At 43.2% G+C, this 24,381-nt stretch overlaps 1 protein-coding gene across 16 annotated transcripts in view; it reads left to right on the forward strand.

Annotated features, from left to right (window-relative positions):
• Window positions 1-24,381, forward strand: part of RBMS1 (RNA binding motif single stranded interacting protein 1) — a 239,176-nt gene that overhangs the window by 188,348 nt on the left and 26,447 nt on the right. For all 16 annotated transcript variants that reach the window (XM_070070773.2, XM_070070770.2, XM_051849537.3 and 13 more), the window contains exons 4-6: window positions 4,471-4,562; window positions 18,735-18,892; window positions 21,723-21,802. In XM_070070773.2, coding sequence (XP_069926874.1) covers window positions 4,471-4,562; window positions 18,735-18,892; window positions 21,723-21,802 — 330 coding nt within the window. The remainder of the gene's footprint in view (window positions 1-4,470; window positions 4,563-18,734; window positions 18,893-21,722; window positions 21,803-24,381) is intronic.

A 24,381-nucleotide genomic window follows, 5' to 3' on the forward strand; every position in this document is an offset into this window, starting at 1 on the left:
GTGCAAATTGGCTCTATTAATTAGAATAGAGTCGTTTTAAGCAGTACTTAATTACATGTTTCAATACTCCCAATTGTTCTCCACTGAATATCTGTTGACAATATTGGCAGCGGGGAGGAGAGAACCATTTTCACTGACCAAATTGTATGAGGGAGGGGAGGTCATGCGCCCCTTTGAAATATGCTGCTGCATTAATTTGATGCACTGACCTTCAGTTTTCCATGTAATTAGGATGAGCTCATCGAGCTCCAGGAGCGGGAAGAGGAGGCGTCTACAGTAGGCAGCCCTGCTGCTCTGTGGTTCGGACTTTTAATGATCTCGCATCTTCACAATAGGCACGTGATTTCCAGGAAAGGGAAGAATGGAGTCAGCTGACTTTCAATCTAAGGACTGACCCCATGCATTGAAATAAGGTTGACAGGAAGAGGCAGAGAAGGCAAATCTCCTCATTAATTAGACTCCAGGTTTTCAAGTAGTGGTGACGGGGCAGTGGCTTAGCACAGAGTCTGAAAAAGGCTAAGAACATAAAGGAACCCTCTGGTAGGCCCTCTCCTTGTAAGCCAGCTATTTCCTTTAATCTGGACTTGAAGTGGTGCTTTGGATTTCTGTCTCTTCTTCAGAGTGCTGGGATTAAAGAAGCTAGTGGCAGATATCTAAGCTCGTGTTTAGTCAACATGGCACATTAGGGCAGTTTTGCGTTGTGACAGCGACTAGCGTGTGCTGTATATAGAACAGTATCCGATAAATACTTGAAATGGGTTACAGTGCAGAGTCGGATGGTGGGCTGAAATGCGTCCATAGTGGCCAAGGTGAGTCCTGCCTAATATTTATAAATGATCAGGGAGCCCAGTGACATACAAAAACCCCCTTTTGGTTTTATGACGAAAAATAGACTCTTGTAGCCATAAAACAGGAAGTGAGCATCAACTTCAAACGGAGAAATCACAGTAGACAAGTGGTTTCAGCCTTACCCTGCCTCCCCTCCTTTTCTTCCCTGCTCCAAGAGAAATCTTACGTGGCAGCTCAGCCTGCTGAAAAACAGAGCTGCCCTAGTTAAGTGAGGGAGGCACCTTGAGACCTCCCTGGTTGAATCCTCCGCCACACACCAAACTGAACATCACTGCTGTCCACTCTTCTCCACTGGCAGCCTGTTCCCAGGAAGCCCCAATTCCACAGAGTGCTAGAGAAGGCAGGAGTGAAAGTAAACAAGTGTGAAATCAACGTATCTCCACAGTGCAGATCCAGAGCTCTTTGGAAAGGGTCCCTAGATTCAATAAGGGTGGGGATAATTAAGAACAGATTTCAGGTATGGTAGGTCTCCTGGAAAGCCTTCCTTAGAGCTGGCCTTGGCAGATCCTGCCTCTGTGGGTGGGGACAGTGATAGAAGCTGTGCAGGGCTTCGCATGATAGGTAGCCATATAGATAACACATATGAAAACAGGTGAATTAAAACATAAGAGATTATACAGAATGAGTATAAATGGTGCTCATTTGTGTATTAATTTTTGAGATTAGATTGATCCAAGAATTTTTATGTGGAAATCAAAGATCTCAAAACTTATTTTGGATCCTTTATTTTGGGCAAAATTTACCTGAAGGAAACATTCACCTGAATAGCACAAACTTTAACCATTACATTTAAATGTTCAAAAAAAAATTAAATTTTATATCAGAGTTTAGCTAACAACAGATATTTAAATGGCAACAATGGTCCCAAAAAAAGTTCACAAAGGATTGATTGTGAAAAAGATCAAAATGCACACATACAGCTGATGGGTAGAAAAACGCCAGGCCAACAAGAGCAATAAGAGGAAGAGCCAGAAACTTCATGTTTTTTTTACAAAATGGGGTCATGTTTCCTAATGGCCAAAGCCAAAATAGAAAACAGAGCTGTTCCCATGATCCAGTCCTCACAGTGTGGGGAGCATCCAGGGAGTCACGGGTACTGTCACCGTTACTGGTGCTGAGACCTGGAAGAACTCCCCCGAGGAGTGTCACTGAACAGCTGCCGTGTTGTTCAGTGAGCCCCACCTTTGAAAACATCTTTATACACATTGATGTAATGGAACCATAGAGCCCTCCTAACTCGGACTGTATAAAACTCTATTCACTTCAAAGTAGCATTGAGAACAGGGAAAGAGCACAAGCTCATATGCTTGGCTGTTGTATTTGCCTTCAGCAGAGAAACAGTGAGTGTGGTAAACTTTGGAAAAGGCAAAAAGAGAATGTAAACAGTTAACAAAAATGTGACCTTTGTGGACTTCTCTTAATTACATGTAACGAAAGAATACTAACATTACCCGAATGGACAGTCATAATAGCAAAATTGAGACTTTCTATGTTTATTGAAATTTATCGACAATAGCAAAATTGGAGGCAAATATTAAATATGCATCAGAAAGAACTATGTGATTTCATGGTAATTTATTGGAAATAGAAAAATTGGTGCATAAAACTTAAAAATCCATCAGTGGAAAATATCATTCAGTGGGTGTTCATTTGTAACCTGCTGAAATTGTGTATAGGAGAGAATAGGTATTTTCATGTACCTGTGTCTCCATCGGGTGTTATGGGTTAGCATTAACCACATTTCTTAATAACATTCAAAATTATGTTTAACCTCACTTCTAACCTGGCAGCCGAAGAGCGTACTGTGTTTCAGCCTGTATTAGCTCCGTCCCTTTTTCTTTCCAACCTGCCATTTCTGTTGTTTAATTCAAATTAAGCCTTATTTCAATCCAATTGTAAGTCATATAAAGGAGCTGCTTTGTGTGTCAGCTTTAACAGTCATCTCTCCTAAAGCATCTGTTCCTGTAATTGGCAGGGATAGATGCTTTACATCCATTGCATTGCATTACAACTTATTTTGTTACCAGGCAGTAGTTTTGGTGCTAATACTGACCTTGGACTGTCCCTGAGCATTCTGTTTGACTTGGTTGGTATATGTCTATTTTGACACCAGCACCACTTTCTAAGTTGTGATTTCTTCATAATATTTAGAAATCAATGCTAGGGCTGGCCTTTCTACACAACCTCCAAATGGAGCTTTACTTTTGCAAAATCTGTCACTTAAGATTAATTTTATAATAATGTGTGAAATTTCTTCCAAGGAACTCTGGTATTTTGCCTGATTCCCTGTTTCTTTAAACAGTGTACCAAATGTAATGTAACCTTCTCAGTAACTTCAGAGTCACCACATTAAGACAATCTGTGATGGCCGGTTCCCATCCAGTGATGCTCACGTGATCTGTCAAGACACTGTGGGGTTGTTGGCGCTCCTACCAAGCCCCCATCTTCTCATGCATTTGTTTTTGTGGCCTGTCGCTAGTTGTCGCTGCTTATTGTGTAGCTGCCCTACTCTTACCCCTTCTTTCCCCAGTTTCCTGTTTTGGATCTGTTGTGATCTGGGAAAGCAAAAGAGACCTGCTCATTGAAAACGTTTGTAAAGCTGTGGACAAATAAGTTTTGAATGAGGGCCTTTCTTAGGTGGTGTTTTTTATATTATGTCTTTTTTTTTTAACACTTTAGGCCATCACCCAGCTGTTTTGGGTAACTGGAGGCTATTACTCCATTTATTTTGACAGGGATGAGCTGCATTTTAGGTAAATGATATTTTTAACGGAGCCCTAGTATGAAAATTATTTTGTGTTCTGAGTATCTAATGGCTATACTTACTTTAATTTGAAAAGTAGAGTTGATCTCTAGCATGAACGTGTTTTGTTGCTGACGGGGTAAAGCTGGGAGGACGGTTCCCTATTTCTGCTTCGTTAAAAATCCTTTTTCTCTGAAGTTCATCCCCACTGCCACCTTCCTTTTTTTAACCTTGGTTGGCAAATTAGTTGTCATTTCTTTTCTTTTTCCTTTTTTTTTTTTTTTTTTTTTTTTTGACGGGCAGAGTCAGACAGTGAGAGAGACAGAAAGGTCTTCCTTCTGTTGGTTCACCCCACAAATGGCTGTTCCGGCCTGCGCGCTGCGCCGATCCGAAGCCAAGAGCCAGGTGCTTCCTCCTGGTCTCCCATGCAGGTGCAGGGCCCAAGCACTTGGACCATCCTCCACTGCCTTCCTGGGCCACAGCAGAGAGCTGGACTGGAAGAGGAGCAACCGGGACTAGAACCCGGCACCCCGACATGGACTAGAACCTGGGGTGCCAGCACCGCAGGCGGGGGATTAGCCTAATGAGCCCCCGCGTTGGCCAGTTGTCATTTCTTTTTGGTAACTACTGGACACCCTGGAAGATCCTGACCACCAAAAGGCTGCCCCACCCCGTCCTGTGGGGGAGGCTCCTCCCTCCCGGTGATAGAGCACTGGGAGGCGGGGCCTGAAGCCAGCCCTGCATCACAGCTCTTCAGGCCTGGGATCTGTGAGGGCGTTTCCATATCTGTTGCCTGATCAGAAACAAAGCAGAGTACACTTTTACTCTTTGCATCATCATAAGAGTGGCTTAAAAACCAAGCATGTTTTACCTTTCAGGTTACGGTTTTGTCGACTTCGACAGTCCTGCAGCGGCTCAGAAAGCTGTGTCTGCCCTGAAGGCTAGTGGGGTTCAAGCTCAAATGGCAAAGGTGAGTTGAGCGCCATCCATCGCTTCTCTATGCCATAGCTTTGGTCCTGAAGCCCGAGACATGTTTTCCCGTCACCATCTGCATTCCCTCCGCCTCCTCTGTAGCCCAAGTTCCTTCTACCTCTACATCCTCAAAATCTGCTATGCCAAAAAGTATTCCTTATAATCTAATGTGTGAATAAGGATTTATAAATGAATAAAATTCGTATAGCAAATTACATAACCTCACAAATCAAGAAATAGCACCAGATTTTCTCAAGTAGTCAGGTGTTTTTGAATCTTTAAGATAGAATCTGGGCCGGCACCGCGGCTCACTAGGCTAATCCTCCACCTTGCGGCGCCAGCACACCGGGTTCTAGTCCTGGTTGGGGCGCCGGATTCTGTCCCGGTTGCTCCTCTTCCAGGCCAGCTCTCTGCTGTGGCCAGGGAGTGCAGTGGAGGATGGCCCAAGTACTTGGGCCCTGCACCCGCATGGGAGACCAGGAGAAGCACCTGGCTCCTGCCATCGCATCAGTGCGGTGCGCCGGCCGCAGTGTGCCGGCCGCGGCGGCCATTGGAGGGTGAACCAATGGCAAAGGAAGATCTTTCTCTCTGTCTCTCTCTCTCACTGTCCACTCTGCCTGTAAAAAAAAAAAAAAAAAAAAAAAAAAAAAAAAAAAAAAAAAAAAAAAAGATAGAATCTGTGGTTTCTTTTTTTCTAATTTATTTTAAAAAATGAAAGAGAAAGAGGGATAGACAGAGAGATTTCCATCCGCTGGTTCACTTCCCAGATAGTGGAGCTGCCAGGGATGAGCCAGGTTGAAGCCAGGAGCTTCTTCCAGGTCTGCCATGTAGGTGGCAGGGCCCCAAACACCTGGGTCATCTGCTGCATCTTTTTCTAGGCCATTAGTAGGGAGCTGAATCAGAAGTGAAACAGCTGGGATACAAACCAGTGCCCACATGGCATGCTGGCCTTGCAGGTTTTACCTGCCATGCCACAACACCAGTCCCCTGCACTGTTTTTTATAAAACATTTTAAGTGTTTGTTTATTTTCATTGACTTGAAAGGCAGATTGTGAGAGAGGTATGTTCCATTGGCTGGTTCACTCCCCATATACCTGCAACAGCCATTGTTGGACCAGGCCAAAGCCAAGAGCCCAGAACTCCATCTGGGTCCCCAACATGGGTGGCAGGGGCCAAGCACTTGAACCATCATCTGCTGCCTCCCAGGAGCATTTAGTGGGAAGCTGGATCAGAAGCAGAGCTGATCCCTCTGATACCAGATGTGGGCATCCAAAACAGCTGCTTAACCTGCTGTGTCACAACATCCTCCCCTTAAAAATAATTTCAGAGGCTGGCACTGTGGCGCAGCGGGTTAAGGCACTGGCCTGAAGCGCCGGCATCCCATTATGGGCGCCAGTTCAAGACCTGGCTGCTCTACTTCTGATCCAGCTCTCTGCTATGGCCTGGGAAGGCAGTGGAAGATGGCCCAAGTCCTTGGGCCCTGCACTTGCGTGGGATACCAGGAAGAAGCTCCTGGCTCCTGGCTTCAGATCATCACAGCTCCGGCCGTTGCAGCCAACTGGGGAGTGAACCAGCGGATGGAAGACCTCTCTCTGCCTCTCCTCTCTGTGTAACTCTTTCAAATAAATAAATAAATCTTTAAAAAAAATAATTTCTGAGTGTCACTGCTTAGAGTCAACACACTGAAGGTGCAGTTCACAAGGTAAGTGTTTATAGGATGTCATATTTTTAAAGAGTATGGAACTGGCACATTACATGCTTTGTACAAATATACTGGTAGTTTCTAATGCAAATATTGGCTACAGATGCTAGTCTGTACCAGAGTCCTTCATTTTTAGATATCATTCTCGGGATGATACTATTCAGTAGTTTGATAAGGTCTTTATTCATGACTATTTCCAATGGATTTTCAGTATTTTAGATATGGAATATTGTTGCAAATTTCACAGATTTTTAAACAGAGATCATGTTTCTTAGTTTATATGTTAGTATGCATGAATATTAGTTGCAGTGCAATAGAATATTTTTCTTGAAAATTTATCGTTTCATAGTTCACCTCCCAGGTTTTTATCTGGAATATCATAATTTATGAACATAATTGCTGTAGCTAGTCATTGTCTGTTTTCACATTAGATTTTTCTTCAAACTTACAAAGCTGAAGCTGCCAACTTTCTTTTTCAAAAGTAATGATGCCTGAGACAGTTTTGATGAACTTGGAAAAGTTCATCTTATGTGATCTAAATCACTAGACCAGAGGCAATGTAATTCTGGAGCCAAAGGGACAAATTGGTGTTCTCCTAACTTCATTTTCAAGTGGCCATGATGCTTTTGAAGAAGAACTGAGATTCAGAGAGTCACCCTCATAATGGCAAGCATCTCTTGAGTGTTTCTGTTTTGTGACAGACATGTCCAGGAGTTACTGTTAACTAAATTGATATTTGTGCCCCGTTTTTATTGCCTTACTGTGAGCTGGGGTCACATCCTAAAGCCTAGTCCCTACAGTGCAGATTTAGAAACATTTGTGTAATTATGGGGATTTTTTCCATCTGTGTTCCTTCAGTTACTATGGAAAGTATTTTCAAGTCTGAAACTCAGTAGTTTGATATGTTGAGCATTCTTTTTGAAAGAGCAATAATTTTTATATTACCTGGCTTCATGAGACACAGAGAGAAGTCATTTTATACTACCCTTTGCTACTTCTGAATAGTAGCACATTATCATTCCCTGAGGAGCAGTCATCTGTCCATAGTAAAGAAAGTTTATGGAAGTAAAAGGGAAATGTCTTTAAGAGGGTAAGTCACCTGCTGAGGCCTCAAGACTACTGAAGAAATTGTTTGCAGCTACTAGGATAGAGATTGAATTTGAATAAAAGAATCAATACAAAGATTTTAAGATTTCATAAAAGGGGTTGATTGTCTTTCTACAGTAGTTTGCCATTAACATTTTTAAAGCTTTACATTGAGGTGCATTGACTGGATTTTCTTGAATATGTAGTAAGAAGAAGAAAATAAAACTATAAACACTAAGTACCATGATGATATTGTCTGTCCTACAGAGCAACTTCCCGTGGCACTGTTGAAAGACAGTGGTTATGAGTTTTTGTAGACATGTTCTAGGAGTATGTGATACTTTGCAGAATGTTTCATATGGTTCTGTAAACAGTAGGTGATCAGACATTCTAGAAGCAAGACCTTTAGGGCTCACTCGGAAAACAACTCTTTCCTTTACTCAGTGACACTCGTGGTTCCACTTTTGGGTAAATCTGAAGCAGATATGACTATTCCAGCCACTCTCTTTCTTTTCTTTTTTTAACTTTTATTTAATGAATATAGATTTCCAAAGTACAGCTTATGGATTACAATGGCTCTCCCCACCCATAACTCACCTCCCACCCGCAACTCTCCCCTCTCCCGCTCCTTTTCCCTTCCATTCACATCAAGATTCATTTTCAGTTCTCTTTATATACAGAAGATCGTTTAGCATATATTAACTAAAGATTTCAACAGTTTGCACCCACGCAGAAACTCAAAGTGAAAAATACTGTTTGAGTACTAGTTATAGCATTAAATCACAATGTACAGCATATTAAGGACAGAGATCCTACATGAGGAGTAAGTGCACAGTGACTCCTGTTGTTGACTTAACAAATTGACACTCTTGTTTATGGTGTCAGTAATCACCCGAGGCTCTTGTCATGAGTTGCCAAGGCTTTGGAAGCCTTTTGAGTTTGCCGACTCTGATCATATTTAGACAAGGTCATAGTCAAAATGGAAGTTCTCTCCTCCCTTCAGAGAAAGGTACCTCCTTCTTTGATGACCTGTTCTTTCCACTGGGATCTCACTCGCAGAGATCTTTAATTTAGGGTTGGTTTTTTTTTTTTTTTTTTTTTTTTTTTTTTTTTTTTTGCCAGAGTATCTTGGCTTTCCATGCCTGAAATGCTCTCATGCAGCCACTTTCTTTCTTTCTTCCCTCCTCTCCTCCTCTCCTCCTCTCCTCCTCTCCTCTCCTCTCCTCTCCTCACTTCTCCTCTCCTCTCCTCTCTTTTTCTTTGCTTGCTTGCTTGCCTTTATTTAATCAATATAAATTTCTTAGGCACAGCTTTAGGAATATAGCAGTTCTTCCCCCTATACCTGCCCTCCCACCCCCACTGCTGTCCCACCTCCTACTCCCTCTCCCATCCCATTCCTCATTAAGATTTGGTTTTAATTATCTTTATATACAGAAGACCAACTCAGTATACACTAAGTACAGATTTCAACAGTTTGCACCCACGCAGACAAAGTATAAAGTCTTGTTTGAAGGCAAGTTTTACTGTTTAATTCTCATAGTACAACTCATTAAGGACAGAGGTCCTATATGGGGAGCAAGTGCCCAGTGACTCCTGTTGTTGATTGAACAATTGGCACTCTTATTTATGATGTTAGTGATCACCTGAGGCTCTTGTCATGATTTGCCAAGGCTGTGGAAGCATTTTGAGTCCACAAACTCCATCAGTATTTAGACAAGGCCATAAGCAAAGTGGAAGTTCTCTCCTCCCTTCAGAGAAAGGTACTTCCTTCTTTGATGGCCCCTTCTTTTCACTGTGTTATTTCATAACATCCCTTCAGTTGCTTTTTTCCAGTCAAGTCTTTCTGGTTGGCGTTTCTTTGGTAGAATGCCTCTTGATTTTTCAGATCCAAACTCAGCTGTTTCTATCTGTATTTATATGTATCTGACTTCAGTACAGCATTTTAAAGCAGACACTGCATAGGGAATGTCTTGAGTTACATTCCAAATACACTTTGTAAGATGTGAAGAACACGTGCAGGGGTTTTGCAGACTGCTGAGAGCCAGCCAAAGGGATGTTGCTAGAGCTGAGAGAGACATCACAGCCTATAGAAGCAATTATTTGCTGGCAATATTGGTTATTTGGTGATTAGAAAGCAGAATTTTAAAGGTTTCCATCCCAAAATAACTTTAGTACACAATATGTAATGAGTGTATTTAATTACATTTTAGGAAACATAGGTTGTGACTGACGTGTAGTACATAATTTTTCTCCTATTTTGAATCATGTGAACTAGGCTCCTCATCAATATATTAGTACTGACTATCTGATTTTCAAGAACAGATTATTGATGCTAAGTGCACGATACCTATAACTTAAATGTCCAAACCTGTCTATTTAACAAAAACGTTGAGTATCATGACACGATGTCAAAGATTTCCCTTTCCCTAGATCAGCTGTGCTCCAATGAGCAAGCTTGTAGTGGGATTAGAAGATGGTTTCCAACTCTCCCATCAGCTTGCTGGCTGTGGTTTTCAACCTCTCCTGGGTAAGAGCAGTAGAAAATGATGGGAAATCTCTTGACCTGACAATGATGTGATCTGGCATTGCTTTCTCTGACTGGGCAGTAAACTGATGCTTTCTCTCATGAAACGCTTTCAGCATTTTTCTGAGAACGCTACCCAGCTCTGCCCTCCCTCCCAAATTGATTTTTCCCCTGTAGTTCCTCGAAGCTAGAGAAGACATGCCCTTGGGCTAAACCCTTCTGCCCCTTCTAGTGGGGTTTCTTGCTCCACAGGCAACCATCCTTCCAAGAATAGTTCCTGCCCAGCCACATTTATAGGTCCCTTCACATCGCCTTTCTACTTTTAGATTCCTCGCTTTTGCTTTTTGAGTCAGGCATGGGTTATTGAATCCACCAAGCTCCATGAGGCCCCGACAGAGCTTCCTGGGTGGCCAGATGAAGCCTGCTTGCTTGACTGTCAGTGATAGGCAGGCAGCCCACATGGGGAGACTCAGAACACATCAATGTTTTTCTCATATAAATGTTGTGTTCTCAGCCTCTCCCGGCTCTTACAGACAGACAGAAGGTAGGTTCCCAGCCAGCTCCTTGCAGGTTCTCCTTAGGTGGTCTTGTCTGTCACTCTGGAATGTGGGACATCCATTGTTTTGGGGCTTCCTTCTGAAACAGAAAGAGGGCTGTTTTTTTAATCTGTTAAAAATACAGAGGGTTTCTTTAGATTGGTCCCCAAATACTTACCTAGGCATCATTTCCAATGCCTAGAATAGTAAGCAGCATAATTTATTAAACACACACATACACACAGCTTTTAAAGACATCTTTGCATTGTATTTAGTCAAAACTGTACTAAGTGTAGGTTGGCACTATGCATCATATCAACCATATACTTTCCCGAGGGTTGGTAATGTGCCTTGTTCAAAGATCTACTTGGAAGGCTTGATACTGTAAATTGGTCAGGAAAGGGGTCATATGTAGGGAGGACAGTACACAGGTTCTAGCTGTGTGCCAACATTCTGTATATTATGAATTTATTCAGGTCCCTGAAAATGACTTGAGTTTCCTGAGCCTATTTTTATTCTTCATTATCATTAAAGTTACAGAAGGTATTTTTAATGCCAGCAGTTCTTTTGTTCTATACCATAGAATGAAGGCTTTGAGTGTCTGAACTTGACTTAGCCTCTTGCTGTCTGGATAATAAGCACCTGTAACACATCTCTGGGGTGGAGGGTGGGGGGGGCTGTAAGAGGAAGTTTAGGTCTGGCTCCTGTAGTTGTAGGATAAGGGACCCAGGACAGCCTACTTTCCTCTATTGAATTAATCAGGATACTATAATATGTTGAAAACTGATATTGCCACATATTAAAGGCTTGCTTTCTTATGCAGTCAGAAAAAATAAGAAGCATTCAGTTGGAAGAGGGGATGTGTAACAATAATGTTGCTTGACACATTGACTTCCTGGGTTGTAAAATAACCCAACAGAAACTAAAAAAAAAGAGTTACAAATCTGCAATTTGAGAGCATTACAGACCACTGATTGTTTCTCATTCATGTTTAAATTTTCTGTGCCTTGCTTGGTACTGCCATACATAGATATCAAGTCATTTAAGTGAGGTGAAAAAAAAAAAACTTTTTAGCTTGGGCAGATACTGAGAATTAAGAAAGGGGCATTTAAAGAGCGTGCGGCTCTGGTGTCCTGATGAAACTTACCAAATAGGAATTCCCTTGAGCCTTTTGTTGAACTTGAAAGAAGTTTTAGTTGTGGGCATTTTTCAAATAAAAGACATGGATTCTATGGAGAGAAAAGAAACGGGGATAATGAGCAAAAACGGTGTCAAACTTGAATCGGCATTGGTGCATCTATTCAGAGTGACTTCCATCAGCCTGCCAGTACCTCCTCGGGCGGGCTGGGGGTCAGCAGATTGGCGGGTGTGTTTGGCGGGTGGTAAGCTTGCACATTTTTTTTTTTTCAATAAATAGGCAGTCAACAAGCAGGAATGTAATCTCCTGCCACCCCAAGGTCCCCTGTGCCCCAAGCAGTGGGCAGGCACATGCCGCTGAGCAGTTCTGCTGGTTGGTGAACCTATTCAGTACAAGAGAAAACAGATGTCTGCTCTTCCTGCCAAGTCCCTCTCTTGCCTTTTAGGAACCGTTCCACACGCACAGGGAGGCTTTGGTAATTTCTTTCAGACGATGAGTGAGTGCTTTACAGCATGTGCCACTTCCACGCCCCGCTTTGCTACTCAAGTGAACAGTAATAGTCGTTTATTCCTCTCCCAGCCAAAGTGGCACCAGTTTTCCACTTGTTGGAGAAGCCCTTGAACCCCATCACGTGTAGGGCATAGAGAAGGTCATTGGCCCTGTGGTTAGGTCTGGCCAAAGTACTGACAGAATAATTGTTGTTGTTGTTGTTGTTAGATTTATTTGCAAATCAGAGTTACATAGAGAGAGAAGGAGAGGCAGAGAGAGAGAGAGTCTTCCATTCGCTGGTTCACTCCCCAAGTGGCCACAATGACTGGAGCTGTGCCGATCCGAAGCCAGGAGACAGGAGCTTCCTCCAGGTCTCCCATGTAGGTACAGGGGCCCAAGGACTTGGGGCCATCTTCTACTGCTTTACTAGGCCTAGCAGAGAACTGGATCGGAAGTGGAGCAGCCAGGTCTCAAACCAGTGGTCATATGGGATGCCGGCACTGCAGGTAGCAGCTTAACCCGCTATGCCAGCACCTCCCCCCCCCTTTATTTTTTTAAAGATTTAGTTATTTTTGTTGTTTTTTTTTTTTTCATTTTCAATTATCTTTATATACAGGAGATCGATTTAGTATATACTAAGTAAAGATTTCATCAGTTTGCACCCACACAGTACATAAAGTGTAAAATACTGTTTCAGTACTAGTTATAGCATTAATTCACATTGAAAACACATTAAGGACAGAGATCCTACATAAGGAGTAAGAGCACAGTGACTCCTGTTGTTGACTTAACAATTTGACACTCTTGTTTATGGTGTCAGTAATCTCCCTAGGCTCTAGTCGTGAGTTGCCAAGGCTATGGAAGCCTTTTGAGTTTGCCGACTCTGATCATATTTAGACAAGGTCATAGTCAAAATGGAAATTCTCTCTTCCCTTCAGAGAAAGGTAACTCATTCTTTGATGGCCCGTTCTTTCTACTGGGATCTCACTCATAGAGATCTTTCATTTAGGTTTTTTTTTTTTTTTTTTTTTTTTTTTTTTTTTCCCAGAGTGTCTTGGCTTTCCATGCCTAAAATACTCTCATGGGCTCTTCAGCCATATCCGAATGCCTTAAGGGCTGATTCTGAGGCCAGAGTGCTGTTTAGGACATCCGCCATTCTATGAGTCTGCTGTGTATCTTGCTTCCCATGTTGGATTGTTCTCTCCCTTTTTGATTCTATCAGTTAGTATTAGCAGACACTAGTCTTGTTTGTGTGATCCCTTTGACTCTTAGACCTATCAGTGTGATCAATTGTGAACTGAAATTGATCACTTGGACTAGTGAGATGGCATTTGTACATGCCACCTTGATGGGATTGTATTGGAATCACCAGGCACATTTCTAACTCCACCATTTGGGGTAAGACCGATTGAGCATGTCCATAGCTCTGTATGGCATACAACAGCTAATGATTGTACAGAGACTAAGCTGTCATCACTCAAGACCTAGCACCCATTGCTGCAGGTATCCTGTGATCTGGACACTATGAAGGTACTAGTGAAGACACATGGCTGCTTTAGGGATGAGATACTTTTGTGGTCAGTGCTGCCAGCTTGGAATTTCTTCCCATTCTTTTGTGTTTTGCTTTTTCATTTTAAAAGCACTACAACTTTATGGGTAACGTTTGCAGGAAGATTGACCATTTAAAAAGAAAGATAAATAACTTTCACTGTCAAAGTGATTCCCAAAGAAGAAACTTGAGAGTTCCTATTGAAAACAAATGCAGGGACCAGTGCTGTGGCTCACTTGGATAATCCTCTACCTGCGGCACCCATATGGGCGCTGGTTCTAGTTCTGGTTGCTCCTCTTCCAGTCCAGCTCTCTGCTGTGGCCGGGAAGGCAATGGAGGATGACCCAAGTGCTTGGGCCCTGCACCCACATGGGAGACCAGGAGGAAGCACCTGGCTCCTGGCTTCAGATAGGCACAGCGCCAGCCATGATGGCCATTTGGGGAGTGAACCAACAGAAGGAAGATCTTTGTCTCTCTGTCTCACTGTCTACAACTCTACCTGTCAAATAAATAAAAAAAAAGAAAGAAAACAAATGCATAAAATCATAGGAAATATTTAGTCAAGTGTGTTTCACTGTATAAAAGAGCAGGTTAAGAGCCCAACTTCGGGGGTAGGCTTTGGGCCTAGCATGTAAGACACTGGTTAGGATGCTGACATCCCTCATCAGAGTGCCTGCTCCAGCTCCCCGATCCTGGGTGCCCTGGGAGGCAGGGATGGTGGCTGACATAGATGGGTCCCTGCTCAATCTAAGGAGGCCTAGACTGAGTTTCCAGCTTTGGCCTGGCCCAGTCCCAGCTGTTGTGGGCATTTGTGGAGTGAACCATACAAGGGAGCTCAATGTCTCTCTTTCACTCTCTCCCTCTCAAATTAAAAAAAAAAAAAAAAAAAAAAAAACTTTTTTAAAGATAGATTTATTTATTTTATTTGAAAGGCAAAGTGACAGAGAGAAGGAGAAACAGAGAGAGAGAGAGAGAATATCTTCCATCTGCTGTTCCACTCCCCAAATAACGACAATGGCTATAGCTGGTCCAGGCCAGTCAGAAGCTTCAAACTCCATCTGGGTCTCTCACGTGGCTACAGGGACCCAAGTACTTGGAACATCTTCCGCTGCTCTTCCAGGCACACCAGAAAGGAACTTGATGGGAAGTGGAACAGCCAGGTCTCGAACTGGCACCCATACGGGATGCCGGCATCGCAGCCAGCAGCTTAACCTGCCTCACCACAATACCAGCTCCGAATTGAAAAAGAAAAATTTAACTTTCTAGATTTTTGTTTTCACATTTTTTAATACCTCTCTCTTTGCAAACTTTCAAGTTGAATAAAGACTTTAAAGAATGTGCAATACTTAGTGTTTTAATAGGAGAAGCTAAAACGTATTTTAAAAGCATTTAATGCTACATTGTCAAATCTCTTAAAAATGCTTCATAAAGTCACATAACACTTTCCTGTGAGCATTCTTAACCATTAGCGATTGCAATTTTTATAACTAATTTTCAAAAGAAAGTCCACAATATTTTGATATATTTCTTATATCTTTGTCCAAAGATTGTTTTAATGCTCTTTAATTAGGGAGTTCCCGGTTTTTGTCTGACTCAGTATGAGTCAGAAGCCCAAGATAGGTCTGCTCCTGTCACTCCCCTGCCTCCGTGCCTCCAGAACCTCTCTATTTCTCAAGGTAAATATGGCTCTCAAGCTGCAGCTCTTCCTACTGTCTGCTCCCCACTCCCAGAGTACATGAAGTCATAGGATAAACACTGCTTATTTTCCTGCAGTATCTGCTTCTCTGTTAAAACAAACCGCAATAGTTAGGGAGTAGATTGTGGTTAAGAAAAGACAAAGCATAAGACTTCAGTGAAGATTTGCAGCTCTGGCAAGGCTACTTGGGCTTCTTCCTTCGCTGTTCAGGATAGGTCGTCATTCTCTGTGCTGTGAGCACTGCGTACTTTGGGGGAAGAAAAGCCTCAGGGACCAACAAGATCAGATTCCTTAGGGGCAAACAGTTTGGCACAGCGAGTTAAGCTCCACTTGGGATGCCGGCATCTCATATTGGAGTGCCAGCTATTTGACTTTGAATATAGCTTCTTGCAGATGTGCCTGGAAAGCAGTGCATGGCAACTCAAGTACTTGGGTCCCTGCCACGCACATGGGAGACCCAGATGGACTTCCTTGCTCCTGGCTTCAGCCTGGCCCAACCCTGGCTGTTGCAGCCATTTGGGGAGTGAACCAGTGGATAGAAGATGGGTGGATCTCTCTCTCTCTTTCCTTCCACCTTTCAAAAAAATAAATCTTTAAAAATAGAAAAATCAAATCCTTAGATGGTTTCTCACATCTGGTTTCAGCCTCTTGATTTCTGCTTCCTCCTGTAGTTCCAACTCAGTGTCATGTCTTCCCAACAAAGTATTTCTTAATGTCCCTAAGACAGGCACCCCTGACTATCCTCCCATTGTCATTTGCTCATCTGCATACATCTCTGTTATAGCTTTCATTACCTTGCTTCCGTCTCGAGCTTTCAGAAGACAGTACAGGAATCATAGTCATTTTATAGCAAGGATCTGGGGAGTACAAGATGCACTGGAGATGTCCTTTAGCTGTATGAGGTCCCAGGGCTCTCCTTCAGACAGAGAGAACCTGTTAATATTGGCTGCTTCAGGACCTGACTACCAGAGTAGCAAAGAACCACCTGACTGGTGCCAGTGCTGTGGCACAGTGGGTTAACGCCCTGCCCTGAAACGCCAGCATCCCACATGGGTGTCGGTTCGAGACCCGGCTGCTCTACTTCTGATCCAGCTCTCTGCTATGGCCTGGGAAGGCAGTGGAAGATGGCCCAAGTCCTTGGGCCCCTGCACCCACGTGGGAGACCTGGAGGAAGCTCCTGGCTCCTGGCTTCGGATTGGCGCAGCTCCGGCCGTTGCAGCCAATTGGGGAGTGAACCATCAGATGGAAGACCTCTCTGTCTCTCTCTGTCTCTCTCTGCCTCTCCTATCTCTATGTAACTCTTTCAAATAAATAAATAAATCTTTAAAAAAAAAAAAAAAGAGCCACCTGACTCTGCAGGAGAGCCTCAGGAATTTGTCAGGTTAGAGCCAAAATGAGATGGCTAACAGAGGAGCTGTGGGTGTAATTGGGTCATATTGGTTGAGGTATCAAATGAAATGGAAGTAAGGGGAACAGAATTTCGTATTTAAAATCATTTGTATTGCTTTCAACATTGCATCTGTTATTGTCCTATTTGTCTTAAGTCACTTTCCAGTTTTGAAGCGTTAAAAGATAGACTCTATATTACTGTCCGCAAAAGGTGTTCTTAGCATAAGATAATCAGTGGTAGCAGGCTAAATTGACCTCATTTCAACTGAGAGCCAACAGAGTTGCCATTTTGTTTGGCCTATGAAGGTATTGAAGCTAAAGGCTCAATTTGCTGTTGACTATTTGAAGATTTTAATTTCTTCTTGGACCCACTCTGAAAGTCAAGCATACAAGCTGGGAGCCACCTTTGGAATGAGCTTAGTTACATGCTGTTCTCATTGGTGTCGCGGCCAGGGAGGTTTTTTTGTTTTGTTTTGTTCTTTAAAAGGTTTATTTTATTTATTTGAAAGACAGAGTTACAGAGAGAGATAGAGCCAGAGAGAGAGGTCTTCCATCTGCTGGTTGACTCCCCAAATGACAGATGAGCTGATCTGAAGCCAGGAGCCAGGAGCTTCTTCCAGGTCTCCCAGGTTGGCACAGGGGCCCAAGAACTTGGTCCTTTTTCCGCTACTTTCCCAGGCCATAGCCCAGAGCTGGATCAGAAGTAGAGCAGCCGGGTCTCGAACCAGCGCCCATATGGGATGCCAGTGCTTGCAGGCTGGGGCTTTAACCCACTACACCACAGCTTTGGCCCCATGGCCAAGGAGTTACGGGGCCGATACTTTTTGCCCATAGTTTCTTGGTCTTTGGTAATTTTACTTCATGAAAATACCAGAATATTTCTGATTGCCTAGGATATCAGATTGTGTTGTAAAAGGAAATTGTTCACCGTTACATGCAGATTATATTAAGAAAATGTTTCATTTCAGGTTTAATTAATGCTAGTATATATTTGAAATTAGAGACTTTGTACAGATTCAAACATGCATAATACCTCATGTATATTTTTAAAGTCCAATGCCTTTCAAAAATCTAGAAATTTCTAATGAGTATACACTTCTGTAGCCTGAGGCTAACACACCAGTTAATGACTTTACTAATAGTACTAATTAAAGAAAATCATCATCTCTCATATACTTCAATATGTAGAGATACAACTGGTTAGTAAGATCAAAGGAAAGTCTGGCTGCAAATTCATTAAGACTATATTAATCTCACAGTTGCAGAGGTGAAATTTGAGTTCATCAGAAAATAGTCCAGTTGTCAGATGAGCTTTTGTTTCTGCTAATCTGAATACCATGCTCTTCACCGGTTCTCAGAAAATTCAGTTGTATGTCTGGTTTCAGCTGATTCTGTCTGAACAAAGGACAACTGGGTGAGAAATGATCAAACAGCATTGCTTCTCAGTTGCATTAAAATGCAGCTACTGATTCTGTAGCTCTGAGGTGGAGCCTGAAATTCTACATTTCTGATAAGCTTCTAAGATTTTCTCTACTCAGAGTTTATAATTGTATATTGTTTTGAGATTCCTTGTTTGGATTAATTTAGGAGCTCATTTTCCATGGGTGGTCACAACTCAGAAATAGAATGGACTCTACCATAGAGCAGAAGATGAGAATGTAGGCAAAACTCTCTTGAACTTTAGAGGACTTCACGGGTCTCTAAACTGAATTATTAGCAATAATAGCTTCCTGCACAATAACGTGCCTGAAATGGACTCCTAAAAATAGCAGTGGAGGAGAGGTTGGTTATTTTGGGAAACACTGCAAATAGCTGAGAGTTGTGGTTCCAGAGGGCAACCTTTCCAACTCAGAGTGGCTGCCAGCAGTGCCACTTCCCAGTCTGCTGGAGCTGCACAGATACTCCATGCTGTAGACATTATGTTCAAACTTGGGTGTTCTCTAGTTCCCATGGTCTTACTAGGAAGGTCAGAAGGACCTGAGCAAAACGAGTGGCTGAAACAGTTTTTTAACATAATATCTTCTGTTGGAAATAAATTGTCAATTCTGTGTTCTGCTTTAGCAACAGGAACAAGATCCTACAAACCTGTATATTTCTAATTTGCCACTATCCATGGATGAGCAAGAACTTGAAAATATGCTCAAACCATTTGGACAGGTTATCTCTACCAGGATACTACGTGATTCCAGTGGTACAAGTCGTGGTGTTGGCTTTGCTAGGTAAGCATGCTGCCTTTCTTCACAATATTGACAGTAAAACCTCTGGTCTGATCATCCTAGAAAGTAAAAAACAACCAAAAAGAGAATTTCAGCCATGGTTATGGGCGTAAGTTGCACCATGAAGTTAAATTATATGTAAAGATGTAAAGATTGTTTTGCATTGTCTCAAATCTTTAGGCAGTATACTATGATTTGTTATTGTTGTTGTTGTAATTATTATTATTGTAGAGAGACAGAGTATCCCCCCCAAGCTGTTTCTCTCCCGGAAAGGCCTGCAATGCTAAGTGCTAGGCCAGGCCAAATCCAGTAACCCAGAACCCAGTCCAGGTTACCATGTAGTGCCATGGACCCAACCACTTGAGCCATCACCTGCTGCCTCCCAAGGTGCCCCTTACCAGGAAGATGGAATCAGGAGTGGAGCTGGAATTCGAAACCAGGCACTCCAGTATGGTTTACAAGCATCCCAAATGGTGCCCTCGCTTCCAAGCCAAACACCTGCCCTTCGTTAGGTTCAAGTATCCTAAGGACACTAAATACTTGGTGGCTTGTGACAAGAAACATGAGCAATAGTTCTGAAAGTATGTGACCTTAATATTTTAATTAGATCAGAATGGATGCCTTTTTTTTTTTTTTAATTTGAGAGACAGAGAGAATTCCCTTCAGATGCCCACAATAACCAGGACTGGGATAGGCTGAAACTAGGAGCTGAGAATACAATCCAAGTCTCCTGTGTGGGTGACAGAAACCCAGCTGCTTGAGTTGTTGCCTCTGTCTCCCTGCACCTGCAGTAGCAGGAAGCTGGAGTCAGGAGCCAGAGCTGGATCTCAACGCAGGCACTCTGTTATAGGACAGAGGCTTCTTAAATGCTAGGCTAACCACTAGCTTCCTGACTTCTTAAAAATAATAATCAGTCTCCTCAATTTCATATTTCAGTATTTTTTTTCTCATTAGGTAGAAATTTGATTCACCATCAGCAATTAAGAAGGACCTGTCTAACCACCCTACACATTTAATAAATGCTTACATTTTATAATTTTCTGGTTTCAAAATTTTAAAGAAAATGTTCAGATGTCACAGGTACCTGCATCCCTTCTTGTTTTTATCCATTCTGTCCCAGGAAGATACTTAAGTAATTTTGTTTCTAAAGGAAATATATTAAACAGATAAAGCTTTGATTTTTGCCAGGGTTCTAATCCAAAAGCCCACATCCAAAAGCTGATTTTACCTGATGAGTCTCCAGGAGCATATTAATGTGCTGTAACAGTTGATATCTAATGTTTTCAATTATTGACTTTGATTCCAGAGGAAAAATTGCTTTCATATACAAATGACAATCCCAGTCCTGTGATATCAACAAAGCATTGCATATTATTTTACATATCAGAGAACTGCGGCAAAAAGGGGCCTTTCCTTCTTACCTGGCTGAAGCAAGGACTAGTAGCTGGTTCTTGTGGCTCTCTTAGTCCATTGTTCTTTCTTTTCTAATCAAATTGAAATCTCCGAGGAGTAAGTCTCCAAGGCCAGCATCTCCAGTGTACCCACTTCACTGGTTAGAAGGATCCAGGTGACACACAGCTCTGCATCATCTATAATATCCTTCTAAAAGCAGATGAAATAGTGCCATTTATGCATTCAAAACCAAAACTCAATTATACTTTTCATTGTTACCATCCATTAAAATGAAGGTGTAACTCTCTCTTCAGACTATAACACATTTAGGATAGATTATTTAATGTTTCTTCCATTAAAGAAAAACAAGTCGGTCATTGAACTTCCCAGAAGTGTTTTTCAAATGTTTTAGGTACCTGTCAGTATATGAGTGTGCTTCAAAAAGTTCATGAGAACTGCATGTTGTGGGAAAAAACATGCATGGATTTCAAATTTTTTGCACCAAAATAAATTTATCTTCCATTTTCCCTGAATTTTTGGAAATACAATCAGAATAACTTGCAGAGTTAGGCTCCATCCTTTAATTACTGCTTTGAAGCCAAGATGCCAAGCTATGTTATTGACTTAACTAGTATAAATCCTGAAGTAAACCTAAAAACATATAAGGCACACCTTTTCTGGTTGGCACTAGTTGCCATCATGAGTGTTTAGTCTCAGTTCTGTGAATATGTGAAAGGAATGACCAGCTGTTTATTTTTTGGAGACACAATGAGATAGAGACAGAACTCTCATCCACTAGTTCACGCCCCAAATACCCACAGCAGCCCACGCTGAGCAAGCCAAATCCAGGAGCCGGGAAGTCAGCTGACATCTCTCATGTGGGTTTCACAGACCTAACTACTTGAACCATCACTTCCTGCCTCCCAGGGTGCACATTAGCAGGAAACTGGAATCACAAACCGAGCGGGAACTTGAACCCAAGCACTCTCATATGGGATGTGGGTGCCCCAGGCTGCAGCCTAAACTCTTGGCCAGATTCCCACCCTCCAGGCCGCTCAGAAATAGCCAATATTCTAGCAAGTAGCAAATACACTAGTATTACACGCTGTTGTTTTTAACTCAGTGTCTTAACTATTGTGTACTGGTTTTCAGTTTGCCGACAAGTAAATAAAACTATATATCCTTCGTGCTTGATAGTAAACACATGAATAAGTTATTCTGTCTTTTATGGTTCAGAATGTACTCTGGTTATCAGTTGTCATTGTACTGTACAAATACAATATAGGTAAAAGAATAATCCTTCTTTTTATCACAGCCATGTTTTGCTAGCTTTCATTTGTATCTGGAAAGCCCTATAAGAATGTTTCTGTATGCAAAGAACAGAATGAAAACTAAGAGACTCTTAAATATTTATAAATATTCTACATTTGTGTTTAAATAGGATGGAATCAACAGAAAAATGCGAAGCTGTTATTGGTCATTTTAATGGAAAGTTCATTAAGACACCGCCAGGAGTTTCTGGTATGTTGTTCAACATTTTATCCCTAGTCTTTTATATCATGTGGGTATAACTTCAGCACAGGGTGACCTGTCTATCAAAAACAAGAAGCCCTCAGGTCACCATTTAAAATTTTCTTTGGATTGCAAGTAAGACTTTAAACGTCTGTCTCTGGGCCTTGGACGTTGAACTGTCAGTGGAAGCAGACCCAGCCGAAGGAGCCCTGTGACCTGGGGAGCAGCACAGCACAGGCACGGCTGCTGCTTGGCTGTGTCAGCTCTCTCCGGACCCACCTAGTCGCCGTCCCAGCAAGCTGCCCAGCACTGGGTCGCGTCGCCAAGGCGGGTAACGCCTTTCCCATCCCTGGAGCTCACGCCCAGGGCTGCTGCGTCCCCTCCACTCCAGCCACCACCTCCTCACTCCACCGTGTGGTGCCATCTTCGTGCACACCGTGTGTCAGAAGCTGTCCATCCCAAGGTCACGCTGACTCTGGCTCTGCTGGAACCTGATCGGAGATGCAATGGGATCCTTCCATTCCCATTATTTACTGGTCTTTCTGTTCCTGTTTCCTGTCCCTGCCGAATCTGGTCTCCACCTTGAGCGCTGCGTCTGTTTTCTTCCGTGGCTTGCTCAGCTTTGTCACACTGTCCTGGTCACACCTGCCTGGCAGGACGCCTCCCCTGATCCTGTTACCTCTGCAAACCACTGCTGTGTGAGACTCCACAGCGGTGATGCACCCTGACAGAGGCACCGTTAGGTGTTCATTGTTGTTGATGTTTCACAGACTGTACTCGCTCACCTAGAGAGTGGAACCCCCTTCTCCCCCAGGCCACATCAGTCTTAGAGGCCACCGTTGTGTCTGTGGTCTGTCACGGATGGACACACTTTGACGTGGCACGCGTCCGCAAACGTCTTCAGCCCGACCAGTCCCTCGGCACGGCTGCTCCGTGCTGGACGTCCTCGCCCTTCCCGGCAGCAGTGCCGGTGTTGCGCAGCCTCTCTGCAGTCTGCTCCCTAACTCGAAGCAGATGACTTCCCTTCCTGCTCGATGATTGAAGTGGAGATCATCAGGCAGAAGCGCCACGAGCTTCCTGCTTCTTCCCGGCAAGGGGACCTGTGCCCAGTTCCCGGGCTTCTCTCCTTCCTCCGGGGCATGGGTTCCAGAGCTGCCTTTGAGATCCCGTCCCTTCAGGGTCTCGTTCTGCTAACTACGCCCTCCCTCCTCCTCCTCCTGGTAAAATTTCAATCTGTGTCTTGCTCTTCTTTTTTCCCCAACAAAACCAAAAACTTACTTTCAATCTATGGCAAGAATAATTGGTGGAGAAATGGGAGAAAATGCACAAACACTAAGTTGTAGAAAGAAACTTTGTGAACAGAACAGCAATAGACATTTCTTAAAATCACAGAATCTGATGAAAACTCTGGCAAAATTTTTCTAGAAAAAAAGATGCCCATTTGCGTTTGAGGTCATTTAAGTCTTTGCAGTCTTGAAACTAAGCAAATCTGAGCACTCTTCACCTCCCTCTTTTGTGAACTTTTTTATTTTTTTTTTTATTTTTATTTTTTGACAGGCAGAGTAGACAGTGAGAGAGAGACAGAGAGAAAGGTCTTCCTTTGCCGTTGGTTCACCCTCCAATGGCCATCGCAGCCGGCGCACCGCGCTGATCCGATGGCAGGAGCCAGGTACTTATCCTGGTCTCCCATGGGGTGCAGGGCCCAAGCACCTGAGCCATCCTCCACTGCACTCCCGGGCCACAGCAGAGAGCTGGCCTGGAAGAGGGGCAACCGGGACAGAATCCGGCACCCCGAACGGGACTAGAACCCGGGTGCCGGCGCCACAAGGCGGAGGATTAGCCTAGTGAGCCGCGGTGCCACTTTCTTTTGTGAACTTTTATGTCTAACCTTCCTCACGTCCCACTCACATCTCAGCTCTGTACGATCTTGACATCTTCCCTAGCATATAACTGACACGGCACTTGGTGAGCACCTGCTAGGGTGCTTGTGACAGAACACCACAGACGGAGTAGCTTCCTCAGCAGACACCTAGTGTCTGGGTTCGGGGGCACATGGTCCAAGTGGATGGCAAGGTTGTGAGGGAGGATCCACTCCACGAATTTCCTCAGCCTACAGGGGCCATCTTCTCCCCTTCTATACCCATTTGCCTCTTCAGTGACATTGGATTAAAGCTCACCCCAGTGAACTCATTTGAGGACTATCTCTGAATAAGGTCGAATTCTGGGTTACTCAGGGCTAGGAGTCCACTCTCACATCTGGATGTTTTGGCGACAGGAAAGATAGTACACAATTCAACGCATACCACTCATCTCCTGATTATCCAGCCTGAGGACGTCCCTGGCTTTTTAAAAAATTTTTAATTTTTTTAGATTTATTTATTTATTTGAAAGGCAGAAATACAGAGAGAAAAGGAAACGAGAGAGAGAGAGACATCTTCAGTCCACTGGTTCACTCCCCAGATGGCCACAATGGCCAGGTCTGGGCCAGGCTGAAGCCAGGAGTTTCTTCCAGGTCTCCCATGTGGGTGCAGGGGTCCAAGCACTTGTGCCATCTTCTGCTGCTTTTCTCAAGTGCATTAGCAGGGAGC

The sequence above is a fragment of the Oryctolagus cuniculus genome, chromosome 3, assembly GCF_051225735.1.
Source record: "Oryctolagus cuniculus isolate XC-2025 breed Fujian yellow rabbit chromosome 3, ASM5122573v1, whole genome shotgun sequence".
Lineage (NCBI taxonomy): Eukaryota > Metazoa > Chordata > Mammalia > Lagomorpha > Leporidae > Oryctolagus > Oryctolagus cuniculus.